This window comes from Ovis canadensis, chromosome 10 (assembly GCF_042477335.2).
Source record: "Ovis canadensis isolate MfBH-ARS-UI-01 breed Bighorn chromosome 10, ARS-UI_OviCan_v2, whole genome shotgun sequence".
In the NCBI taxonomy this organism is placed as follows: Eukaryota; Metazoa; Chordata; class Mammalia; order Artiodactyla; family Bovidae; genus Ovis; species Ovis canadensis.
In genome coordinates this window covers 25519481-25532648 of record NC_091254.1, presented here as the reverse complement: position 1 = coordinate 25532648, position 13168 = coordinate 25519481, and the positions used below count along the sequence as shown (strand labels likewise).

Sequence of the window (13168 nt, the reverse complement as noted above, 5' to 3'; positions counted from 1 at the left end):
ATGATTTAGGTTGGTATATGAGCTGTTTATTAAGCTTCTGTGCCCTGCTGTATGTGAAAGGTTTGGTAAAGATGTTATATGCTTCTTATGGGGTTGATTCCCAGAGATTTTTGGATTGAGGTTTATATATAGCTTAAAGCATGTTTTTAAGACATATTTTAAATGTAGTATCTCACCTAGTTTTAGCAGCAGCCCTGTATAGTAAGTGACCTCGTATTGTTCCTCTGATCTTACGGGCTCAGAAAGGTTAAACAGCTTGCCTGAGATTACCCCGCAGTTTTCATTGTCCAGGACTAAATCCAGGTCTTCAGAGTCTGGGTCTGGTTCTTGTACTCCATGTGTGATACTGCTTGTTGCTGCGTTTTCTAACAGTGGGAAGTCTCTGCTGACATGAGTAGCTTTGCAGTTAGTTGATGTGAGAGTGAATAAGCAAGAAGTTAGGTTACCTGTCTCTGAGTAGTTCATTTGCCACCTGCAGGTATTAATGTTTTTCTGAGATTAAAGATTTTTTTGGTGTTATGGTTACAAACTCTTTTTAAACTCAATGCCTTGGATATTCAAGATGGTATTCTTCCTGACCGGTTATATTTTTTGTAAGGGGTTAATGTGCTTATCAGATTGTTTGACAAGCTGGAGACTGCAGATAAGGGCAGATAAGGGCAAGTTGTTAACCTATCTGTGCCAGCTTTCTTATCTGTAAAATGGAGATGAGAACTGTGGTCCCATCTGGCAGATCAGCATTAGGATTAATTAAACCCGTGTGTCCTAAGTTCTTAATTTACCATTGGCATGCGTTTTTTTGTTTTCTTGGCTCCTAGTGAAAATGTACAAAAGAAAGAGATTACTGGTGGAGGACAGGTGGATAGAATTTGGAAAACAGTTTGCTTGCCCTCTATAAAACTGGTGTGTTGTCGTTTGTCTTGTTAGGGATTGGGTGGTGAGATGGGCAGGGGGAGAGGTGAAGAGAAAGGATGGAAAACAGAGTGAACGATTCGTTTCTCATCTCTTTTGAGAAGGGGGACATATAGTGGCAATAGTGGAAGAGGGATGTGTAGACTAGCATAATGTGTCCTGATTCACAGGGAAATTCTAAATTCATAGGGAAGTTGTTTTTTTTTTGTTTTTTTTTTTAGGCTATCTAGCTGTACCATCCAGTGTAGTAGCTGCAAACCACCTGTACCTATTGACCACTTGGAATATGACTAGTCTGGATTGCGATGTGCTCTAAATGTAAAATACATACCAGATTTTAAACTTAGTGTGAAAAGGATATATAAAATATATTAATATTTTTATATTGATTTCATGTTGAACTGATACTGTTTTGGATGTGTTAGGCTAAATAAGACATTTTTAGAATGTATTTCACCTGATTGTTTTTTTAAACTACTAGAAATTTTAGAATTATATTTGTGACTCATATTTGTGGCTTATATTTCCGTTGAATAATGAACAGATCTGCTCTTATAGTTCTTATGTAATCTGGTTAGTTTCTTTTAAACTATTTGTGTGTCAAGACCTTGATTCCCTTGGTCTTTGGGGCAGTTTTGGCAGTGCCCTGAATCTCCCTGGGTTGGTTGCCTCTCTGGCTGCAAGCAGCCTCTGTTTAATCCCAATGTGTCCTCCAAGTAATATTATTTCCTGTGTGCACGTGATGTGGGCATTGACCTCTGGGTCATCGTGTACTATTTTTCAGCATTCAAGAATTCTTTATTGTTTTCTTCTGCTGAAGTAATCTGATATTTTTAATGTGGTGAGAGGATGGAGTCTTAACTCACTGTCAGATGGCATGGCAGTGTCAAATGGCATGTCATTGTTTTCAGTTTAATTTTACTCTGAAAGATATAAGTACCTCAGGAGAAGCTACTTTATACACACACACACACACACACATCAATATCATTTCATGTATTTTTGCCTTTGCTGGGTCTTTGTTGGCGCACGGCTTTTCTCTAGTTGTGGCGAGTGGGGGCTGCTCCCCAGTTGTGATACGCAGGCTTTGCCTCTTGGGGAGCGCTGGCTCTAGGGTGGGCAGGCTTCAGTAGCCGAGGAGCATGGGCTCAGTAGTTGCAGCTCCCGGGCTCTAGATCGCTAGCTCAGTAATTGTGGTGCACAGATTTAGTTGCCCCGTGGCATGTGGTATCTTCCCGGACCAGGGATAGAAACGGTGTCTCCTGCGTTGACAGGTGTATTCTTTACCACTGAGCCACTGAGGAAGCCCTAGAAACTGTATTTTCTAACATTTGTTAAAGCTGTGTTTAGAGACAGTTTGTTAATGAAGCATCTATTTTAAAAAGTCAGTATTTTTAGAATTGTTGGTACAATCTTTGCACCTTTTCTCTAAACATAAGAGTTCCTGTATGTGGGCTTCCCTAGTGGTCCAGTGAGTGATTAAGAATCTGCTTGCCAATGCAGAGGGCACAAGTTTGATCCTGTATCTGGGAAGATTCCACATGCTGTGGGGCAGCTAAGCCTGTGAGCTACAACTACAGAGCCAGCGCTCTAGAGCCCATGGGTCGCAACTCCTGAGCTTGTTTGCCACAACTACTGAAGCCCGCATGCGCAGAGCCCGAGCTCGGGAACAAAAGAAGACACTGCAGTGAGAAGCCTGCACACGGCAAGAGTGGCCCCCAGTCACCGCAGTTAGAGAAAGCCTGCAGCAGTGAAGACCCAGCACAGTCAGAAATAAGTAAAAATAGTGGGTCTTAGAAGGGAAGTTCCTGTATGCTCCTCACAGTTTCTCCTATTAGTAACATGTAGGCTTTCTTTGTTAATCTAGTTTTGCATAATGTACCAAAAGTTTACACTATGAGTTATTTTGCTCAAAAGAAATTTCCAGATTTTACATTATGCTTACCAATTCAGTCTTTAGAGGTTTTAAATGTTAATTATTGATTTATATGTCAGGAAGACATTTATTACAAACATGAAATTTAATGATTTAAACTATTTGCTGAGATGTAAACACCATGGTCACAAAGTTACGTGTGCTTGACATAATCGACACATGTTGATTAATCACTTCTTTTTTTTACTCCATAGATGTAAAAAACCTATATCCATCATCATCTCATTATACAAGAAATTGGGATAAATTGGTCGGTGAGATCAAAGAAGAAGAAAAGAATGAAAAGTTGGAGGGAGATGCAGCTTTAAACAAATTATTTCAGCAGATCTATTCAGATGGCTCTGATGAAGTGAAACGTGCCATGAACAAATCATTTGTAAGAACATAAACTTTAAGAAAATCTGTTATAGTTGTAAATTTCAGAAATTAAAAATATAAGTAAAGAGATCAGATTATATGTACTGTAGTTGGGAGACCATTTTAAATGGGCTTTGTCTGACCACTTCTTCTTGCTTGAAACTTTATGAGAAAGTTGGAAACTTGTGGAAGAGGTGAGAAACAAATGGTATATGTAGTCCACATAAATTTTTTCAACAGGGAGTTAGAACTTGAGAGACTTGAGATCCCAAGGTTAGCGTGGGCGCTAGGAGTTACTCTAGTCAGATTTATCACAGTAGCTGAGTGGGCGTCCAGTGTTCTCCATCTAGTGCCATATGTAGTCTCAGTGTCAAGGATGAGGAATATAGAAGGGAGACTTCCAGAACAGTGTTGGGCAAGTGGTCGGTGCACGTTGATTATCCACTGGTTTGTTAATAATTTCTCTGTTAGGAAAATTCAGGCTCTTTGCCAGGGCATGAATACCACCTGAATTAGGCCTCAGTTCTGTAGAACCATGTAGATTTTGCTTGAAGCTGTAATCATTGGACTTTCGCCTGTAGCTCTGAAAATGTCACTGTCTTTTAAGGTATTTATTTTTACAGTAGAAAGTTAAAGTTAATATTTAATAATTAAAATTAACTAACATTTAATTAATAAATGTGTTTGAGGTAATAAGTGTGTTTGAGGCTGAGATATTCCATATCAAGTTACCATGTGGTAACTGATCATGACTGTGGTTTTCACTATTGCTTTAGAATTTTTTTATATTAAACGTTTTACATTGAGATAATTGTAGATTCCCATACAGTTGGAGAAGGTACAAGAGATGCCTTCTAGCTTTTACAGATTTCCCCAGTGGAAGCATCTGGCAGAATTAATATTACAGCCATGGTGTTGACAGTTAAGATAGAGAACATTTCTGTTGCCACAGGATTCCCTCATCGTTGTCATCTTATACCCATGTTCACACCCTTTCTTCCTACCCGTCCTTAGCCCATGGCAGCCACTAATCTGGCGAGTTTGTCTGATATGGAGTCTGCGAATATTTTCTCCCAGTCTGTAGCTTGTCTTTTTCTTTTCTTAACAGTCTTTAGCAGAACTGAGGTATAATTTTGATGAAGTCCAATGTATCAATTTTTGTTCTATGGATCATGGGTTTGGTGTCGAGTTCTAAGAACTCTTTGCTTAGTTCTAGATCTCAAAGATTGTCTTCTGTGTTCCTTTAAAAAAAAAAAATTTAGTTATTTGGCTGTGTGGGATCTTTGTTGCATCCTGCGATATCTCGTTGCCTCACATGGACTCTCTGACTGGGGTCTGCAGACTTCAGTAGTTGCAGTACACAGACTTAGTTGCTCTGTGGCATGTGGGGTCTTAGTTCCTTGACCAGGGATTGAACCCACATCCCCTGCACTGCAAGGCAGACTTTCAACCTCTGAACCACCAGGGAAGTCCCTGCGTTCTTTCTTTTAATACAGGTTTTTCTTACTTATGGCATCTTAGTCCATGATCCATTTTGAGTTAATTTTTATATGAAGTATGAGATGCAGGGTAAGCTTTTTTTTTTTTTTTGACCTGTATTTGTTCAGTTGCCCTGGCACCATTTGTTCAAATGGCTGTCTTTCCGTCCTTGAATTGCCTTTCATCTTCCTCAAAAATCAGTTGAGCGTATTAGCGTTGAGTCTGTTTCTGGGGTCCCTGTTCCACTGTTCTGAGTGTCTGTTGCTCTGTTAATGCCACAGTCTAAGTTACTGTTGCTATTTTAAGTCTTGAAATTGGACCGATTTATTTCCCCTACTCTATTTTTCATTTTCAAAATTGTTTTGGATATTTCAGTTCCTTTGCTTTTCTATAAATTTTAGAATAGTTTGTCTAATGTGGAAAAAGTCCTGTTAGGAATTACATTGAGCTGTATACCAATTTGGAGAAACTGACATCTTTACTGTGCCGAATCTTCCAGCTTCATTTATTTAGATCCCTGATTTCTTTCATCATTGTTGTGCACTTTTCAGCATGTAAATCCAGTGTGTGTTTTACTAGATACACCAAAGTATTTGGTTCTTTCTTTGAGTGATTGTCAATGGAATTATATATTTAATTTTCTTACCCATGTGTTTGTTTCTAATATCTAGAAATACAGGACTTTGTTTTTTGGTGTTTTTTTTTTTAATGTTTATCTTGTCTTCTGTGACCTTACTGAACTCACTGGTTCTGGGAGATTTTTTTGGTAGATCCCTTGTGATTTTCTGTGTAGACAGTCTTCAAATAGGGACAGTTTAATTTCTTCATTTCTGATATGTGTGCTGTTTATCTGCTTTTATTGCTGTACTGATTGACTAGACCTCCCATTATTACGTTGAATAAGAGTAGACATCCAAGCCTTGTTCCCCATCTTAAGGGAAAAACTATTCAATCTTTCACTGTTAAGTATAATGTTAGCTGTAGGTTTTTGTAGATGCTTATCAAGTTAAGAAAGTTTTGCTCTGTTTCTGTTTTCCTGAGATTTTTTTTATCATGAATGGCTGTTGACTTGTGAAATGTTTTTTCTGCTTTGAATCAATATGATTAGGTAGGTTTTTCGTTCCTTTAACTTGTTTAAGTAGTGATTTTATATGATTACTATGATTATTTTCTTCATGGATCCAGCTTTGCACCCCTGGGATAAACCCCGCTTGGTCAGTGTGTGACTCTTTTTGTGGTGTATTATTCAGTTCTGTTTTCAGATGTTTTAAGCATTTTTGTATCTGTATTTATGAGGGACATTGGTCTGTAGTGTTCCCTTTTTTGGTGCCATTCTTTTCTGGTTTTGGTATCAGGGTAATGCTTCATAGAATGAATGGGAAAGTGCCCAGTCCTCTGTTTTGAGGGGAATGGATTTGTAGAATGAGTGATAATTTGTCTTTAAAGATTCTTTAAACCAATGAAGCCATCTGGGCCTTGATACTTCTTTTTTGGGGAGGTTTTAAATTATGAATTTCATTATCCTGATAGCTTATAGGACTGTTCGGGTTATCTATTTTACATACAGCGACTTGTGGTAGTTTGTTTTTGAGGGATTGGTCTGTTTTGTTCAAGTTGTTAGTTGGTATGATTTCCTTCTTAGCCTTTTGACGGCTGCAGGGTCTGTAGTGATAACCCATTTCATTCCTGTGATACTAATTTGTCGTTTCTCTCTTTTTCTTTGTCTTGCTAGGGTTTGTCAATTTTACTGACTTCACCCTCTTTTTTTTTTGGTTCCCCCAAAGAATCACCTTTTTTTGTAGATCTTACATTTTTCCTGTTTTTTATTCTAAATTTCATTTATTTCTGCTTTTAATTATTTTTTTCCTTATGCTTGATTTGGGTTTATTTTGCTATTCCTTTTTTTAATAGGTTTTAGATGTGTGCTTAGATTATTGATTCAACCCTTTAATTTCTTTTTTCTATTATATGTGTTTATGCTCTATGTTTCCCTCTCAGGAATTTTAGCTGTCTCCTACAAATTTTTATTTTATATTTTCATTTTTATTCAGTTCAATATATATTTTTATTTCACTTGAAACTTCTTATTTTAAGTATATATTCCACTTGAAAGAATGTATATTCTGTTCTTATTGAATGGAGTGTTCTATAGATGTCAGTTAAATCCTATTGATTGATATTCTTACTGAATTTTTAAAAAATATTCTGAGTTGATTTTCTGTCTTACTGTTCTATTCATTGTTGACAGAGGGTCTTCAGCTATAATCATGGATTTATTGATTTCATATTTAGGTTTTGTGAATTTTTGCTTCACATATTTTGGAGCTCTGTTTAGTCCATATGTGTTTAGGATTGTTACATTTTCTTGGTGGATTGCTTTTTTATCATTATACAATGTCATTCTCTAGCTCTGGTAATTTTTTTGCTAATATTAATATAGCTGATTATATCTGTTGTTTAATTTTTGCATGATATATCTTGTTCCATCCTTTTATTTTCAGTCTGCCTAAGTCATACTTTTTAAATTTTCGTTTTTAAAAATTTTATTGGAGTACAGTTCATTTACAATGTTGTATTAATTTCAGGTTTACAGCAAAGTGATTCAGCTGTATATGCACACACACACATATTCATTCTGTTTCAGATTCCTAAGTCATAGGTAAAGTATCTTGGACAGCATGTATTCGTGTCATGTTTCTAATTTACTCTGCTGCTACTGCTGCTAAGTCGCTTCAGTCGAGTCTGACTCTGCGACCCCATGGACAGCAGCCCACCAGGCTCCTCTGTCCATGGAATTCTGTAGGCAAGAGTACTGGAGTGGGTGGCCATTTCATTCTCCTAATTTGCTCTACCAGTCTCTTTTAATCGATGCATTTGGACCACTCACGTTTAATTATTGATACTTTAGGACTTATGTCTGCCAAAGAAGTTTTCTCTTTGCTCTGTATTTCTGTTTTTGTCTTTCCTGTTCTCCTGTGATTACATGAACATTTTTTAGAATTTCATCTTGAGTTATGTAGTATTTTTTAGTGTTTTCTTTGTATAGCATTTTTAGTGGTAGCTCTAGATTTTATATTAGCTATATTATACTTCTCTTAGTCTCCTGGTATCGTTTTTTGAAACTGAGTGACATTTAGAAATGTTACCTCTCTTTATGTACCTTTACCTTTTCTCACTTATAATTTCTTAAATATTTCCTCTGCATACATTTAGAAATCACATCATACAGTGTAGTAATTTGGAAAACTTACAAGAGGAAAAGCAAGTTCTCTTGTCTTCCCCCATCTTGTGGCCTTTCTTCCTTACTGCGTTTCAGGGTTCTGGTTTCTACTGTTTCTTTTCTGTCTAGAGAGGTTCCTTAAGGCATTCTTTCAGAGTAGATCTGTCCATGACAAACTCTCTGTATTGGCAGGGATTTCTTTGGGTTTATACTGATTGGAATTTGCTCAGTTTCTTGTAACCATAGATTTATGTTTTTTGCCACTTGTAGGATATTTTCATTCATTGTATCGAGTACCTTTTCAGACCTGCCTTCTTTGTTTTCTTCTCCCTGGAACCTGATGACACAGATACTGCATGGTTTGTTACAGCACTGCACATTCCTAGGGCTCTTCATTTTACCTCTCTTCTCTGTCACTCAGGTTTATATAGGTTTGTTTTCCAGTTCACTGATTGATTGTTTTCTCTATTCTGCTCTTGAGCCCGTTCACCAATCTTTTTGTTTCAAGTGTATTTTTCAATTCTAAAACTTTTATTTGGTTCTTCTTTATATCTTTGTTTACTGAGGTTTCTGTTTTTTCATTTGTTTCAAGCTAGTTCATGATTCTTGTTGAAACATTTTTACCCTGACTGCTTTAAAAGCATGTCAGATCATTTTAACTTCTCTGTTATCTCTGTGTTAGCATCTGTTGGTTGTCTTCTCTTTTTAAACATATAGTCTGAAATCTTTCTGGTTCTTGGTGTTTTTCATAAGTGCCAAGTGGTACCTAGTTGAAACCTGGACATTTTCATGTTACAAAACTGTAGATCTTATTTAAACCTTCCTTGTGAAGGAGCTTTCTCTGACGACCACTCTGGCAAAGGAAGGGAAGTTAACCACTTCACTATCGCCAGGTGGAGGTAGAAATCCATGTATCCCGCTCTGCCTCTGTAGACCCCCCAGGGCCACTCCTTGTTACTGCTGGGAATAGGCAGCTGTTCAGCTGCCCAGGTGGTTTCCACTGAGCCCGGTCAACAGAGGAGGCCAGATCATGGTACCATAGCATGGGTCAAAGTCTAGGCTCTTCATGGTGCTGGCCTGGGTGGAGATGGACCACAGTCTTCACTGTGGTTTTGACTGGAGTGATTACTGTCTAAAAGCTTTCTGTTTTCCTATTGGTCTTCATCCTTTGGCTAGAGAAAGCAGCCTTTTGTTAGGTTTTTTGGTCATACCCTTTGGCATTTCCAGCTTCTTCACTTCCAACTCTTGAAAAAATGAGGCAAAAGAAAACCCAAAGAACTCACCACCATGTTGTTCCTTGGGTCCCAGGGTCTCTAGCTGACGTGTCCTCTTACATTTGTTATTTAAATGACATTCAAGGTTTTTAGTTGTACTTAGTAGAAAGAATAGGAAAAAGTATATTAATGCCTCCAGAAGGAGAAAGCAGTACCCCCCCTGCCACACACACATACTCGGTGGTTTGTGGGATCTTAGTTTCCTAGCAAAGGATCAAACCTATGCCCCCTGGAATCCTAACCTCTGGGCCCCCAGGTAATTCCCAGAAATTAGATTAAATATTGACTTTTTAAGAGCTTGCTAGACAAAATAATGTGTAAAATTTCAGAGATACGGAATCTGTGTCCGTTTTCATATAGAAACTTTGCTAATTGTAATTGAACTATACACATGCATAAATAAGCCCTCTGTCTGGCAACATTGATCTGGAACATAGCAAGGACTTGGCTTCTGTCCTTGTGGGAATACTGGCATACCTTGGAGATCTGTGGATTTAATTCTAGACTGCCATTTTAAAGCAAATCTTGCAATAAAGTGAGTCATACCATTTGGTTTTCTAGTTTGTATAAAAGTTACATTTACACTATGCTATAGTCTGTTGAGAGTGTAATAACATGTCTAAAAAACAGTGTATGTACCTTAATTTAAAAATACTTTATTGCTAAAATATGCTAACTTTATCATCTGAGTCTTCAGCAAGTTGTAGTTTTTTGCAGGAGTAACATCAAAGATCACTGGTCACAGATTCTCATAACAAATATAATAACAATGAAAAAGTTTGAAATAGAAGAGAATTATCAGGATGTGACAGAAACATGGAGTGAGCACACACTGTTGGAAAAGTGACTTAGCAGCTCACTTGATGCAGGGTTGCCACAAACCTTCAAGTTGTAAAAAATGCAGTATCTACAAAGTGCAATAAAGGGAAGCACAATAAAATAAGGTCTGCCTGTACAGAGAAGCAAACTGTCTCATCTGTAATCTCTCAGTCTACTTGGGCAAGAAGACCAAGTGTACAGAATAAATCAGGGAAGTGCTCAGATGCACTGCAGTCCATAGCAGAAAGGGGAAGATAAATGTCATCAGCAGACATGATCAGGTTATAAATTAAAGCTGTTTTCAGTTCTCTTAGGAGTAATTTATTATACAGACTTGTCCCATTTTATTCAGTATTTTATTTGAAGCCTACTATGTGCCAGGCTACAGCATTTAAGTATTAATAACCATGTGTGGTGTGTATGGTAAAGTATTGATCTAGCATTTGAGTATTGGTAATATATGGTAAAAAATATGTATGCTGAAGTATTGATCTAGCATGTAAGTATTGGTAAAATATGCTCCTTGCCTTTTAGAAACTCTCAGCTCTAGTTTGAAGCCAGGGGTGGGAAGCAGGTGTAAGAAAGCAGATCCTTACAATTTTAACAATGCAGTGTCATCCAATTTATATTATATATTGCTCACCCAGTAGACAAATCTTACGAGAAGAAGTAGCTAGAGTCCTAAATAGGGTCAAAGGAGGCCACAGAGAGACAGTGCCATGTCAAGCTTGGAGGATGACATGTCACGCATCTCTCTCCGTGGGAGAAGAACATCCGTGCGGAGGAACCCAGGGGAAGGAGCTTGGCAGAGAGTGTGGGGCACTGGCGTTGTTTAGAGGCTTCACTGTAGTGGTGGCCTGTACAACTATACATTCACCAATAACACAGGTTGGTTATTTTTAAATGTGTAGATTTTTAGCAGCTTACTTGCTGTGATCCAAGTCAGTGTTTTTTTTTTTTTTTTTTTAATTGCAGTAAGATTATAAATGGTAGTGGTGTTTAGTCACTAAGTCATGTCCAACTCTTCTGTGACCCCATACACTGTAGCCCGCCAGGCTCCTCTGTCCATGGGATTTCCCGGGCAAGAATGCTGAAATGAATTGCCATTTCCTTCTCCAGGGGATCTTCCTGGCCCAGGGATTGAACCTGTGTCTCCTGCATTGGCAGGCGGGTTCTTTACCACTGAGCCCCCTGAGAAGCCCCAAGATAACAGTATCTAGAGCTTTATTTTTTTAATGTATTTATGAATATGCTAAGATTGTTGGTAGCTGTAATAGTCAGTGGGTAGTAAATAGATGGCAGATTCTTTCCTGAGACACTATATCTGTATGTGTATGTACCTTGATTCAAAAATAATTCCAGTGTACACTTGCATGTATTTGACATAGAACATTAAGAGACTCCTAGAGTTCTGTCCAACCAGAAAGAGTTTAGTTTGGAAAATCTTTATTAAGCTCTGCAAAAGAGATTATATCATCATTTTCCTTGGGAGCCAGTTTCATCTGAAGGTAGTTTTTCCATATATACCTCTATGCTGATCCGCAAGGAGACATGGTGTTCTATATGGCAGTGTCTGTGGACATGGTCCTCCTACATAACTAGAGTTTCCTTTTCAGATTTTTACAAAGTATAGTAACTTACCTGGAAAGCCTAACATTAACATATTGTGTTGTATGTGTTGAGCCAAACATAGCTTGTGTTTGGTGCTCTGTGCTTGGAACATTTTTTGAAAAATAATCGTTTGGATTATATGGTCCAAGAATTAATCTATTTTTATTTCTTATTGCAGATGGAGTCTGGTGGTACAGTTTTGAGTACCAACTGGTCTGATGTAGGTAAAAGGAAAGTTGAAATCAATCCTCCTGATGATATGGAATGGAAAAAGTACTAAATAAATTAATTTGTTATCACTGTATTGCGTATATTCACCTAACGCCCATTGTGTATTAATATTGCATTCTTGAATTTTGAACACTGAGTACATCTTTTCAGAGATTATACCTCTTTACCTCTCTGTGCTTTAGAAATTATTTTCTAGTGTTCTGAAAGTCTAATGAAGATTGCATTTTATCACTTTTGTCCTTAAGGATTTCAGATATGCTAAAATGGAGTGAAGTATCATTTGCTACTAGACAAATTATTTCTACCTAGTAGTGGGAGTGGAGAAATCATTAATGGTTATATCTTGGGTTATTGCCTTATTTTTGATGCAGTATTCTATTAATAATTTATTAGACCTGGCAACTTTGGGTGAGCATAGATTTCTCAATTTCAGTGTTAGATTGTTTGCTTTTAAAAACTGCTTTTGAATGGAGTTGTAAATACAATTTTTCTATGAAAAAGTTTGGTTTATTTACCTTTTTCTTAAGTTTTTAATGAAAACTTTGAGAAATTATTTATCACAAGGAATTCCCATTTGATTATTTTTATGAGAAATATTTGTAATTGCACTGAGAATTTTGGTCCTTACCTTTCAAATTCCTGTGTAAAACATTGATACCTGAGTTTTCTATTCTGTAAATTAACTATACTGAAGTCTAATCTGTAAATCTGGGTCACACAGTCATTTAGAAGAGCCCCGCTCCACTTCTTGCTGCTTTTGCCACAGCAGGATTCCTGAAATTACAGCACTGGTGGCTTGATTTGGTTTTTATGTTTTTTTTCTTTATTAGAAAATCTCTCTTCTCACAGCCCCATGATTACTTTTGGTGGTTTAGGGCAGCTGTTGAGAGGGTAAATTAATATGTATATATTTAGTGTGTATTCTGTTTCTAGAATAGATAGATACCACGGGAATACAAAAACCAAAAGACATGATCATTAACTTCAAAGACTTTATAATCTAGTGGAGAGAGAAAATTAACATTCATGAAGGAATGGTTGAATGGTGAACTTATAAATAGAGGTGTGAGATCAAAAAAGTGTTCCATGATTAAAATTCTTGGCAGTCTAAGCTGTTGCAAAGCAGAGGCCACGGATGACCTGTAGCCCTGATCGGCTTTCCCGCTGTGGTTTCGGAGCCATAGTGCCCTCGAGGTTGGTGTCTGTTAGGTCTTACTGACATTTTGTGGCAAAGCAGTACCATGTACCCTCACAGCAGAGGATGGCGTAAATGGGAGGCAGATTAACCATCATGTCCAAAGAGAGTGGGTTCTCAGCCTTTTGATTTGA

At 37.4% G+C, this 13168-nt stretch overlaps 1 protein-coding gene across 4 annotated transcripts in view; it reads left to right on the top strand.

The window, feature by feature from the left end:
- SUGT1 (SGT1 homolog, MIS12 kinetochore complex assembly cochaperone) overlaps positions 1 to 11912 on the top strand; it is a 40232-nt gene extending 28320 nt beyond the window's left edge. For 3 of the 4 annotated variants that reach the window (XM_069602171.1, XM_069602170.1, XM_069602172.1), the window contains 2 exons: positions 3043 to 3224; positions 11787 to 11912. In XM_069602171.1, the coding sequence (XP_069458272.1) occupies positions 3043 to 3224; positions 11787 to 11888 (284 nt within the window). In that variant the 3' untranslated portion in view covers positions 11889 to 11912. Of the gene's footprint in view, positions 1 to 1133; positions 3225 to 11786 lie in introns of those variants that run through there. The other variant, XM_069602173.1, reaches the window with a different exon arrangement.
- The last annotated feature ends 1256 nt before the right edge of the window (positions 11913 to 13168 follow it).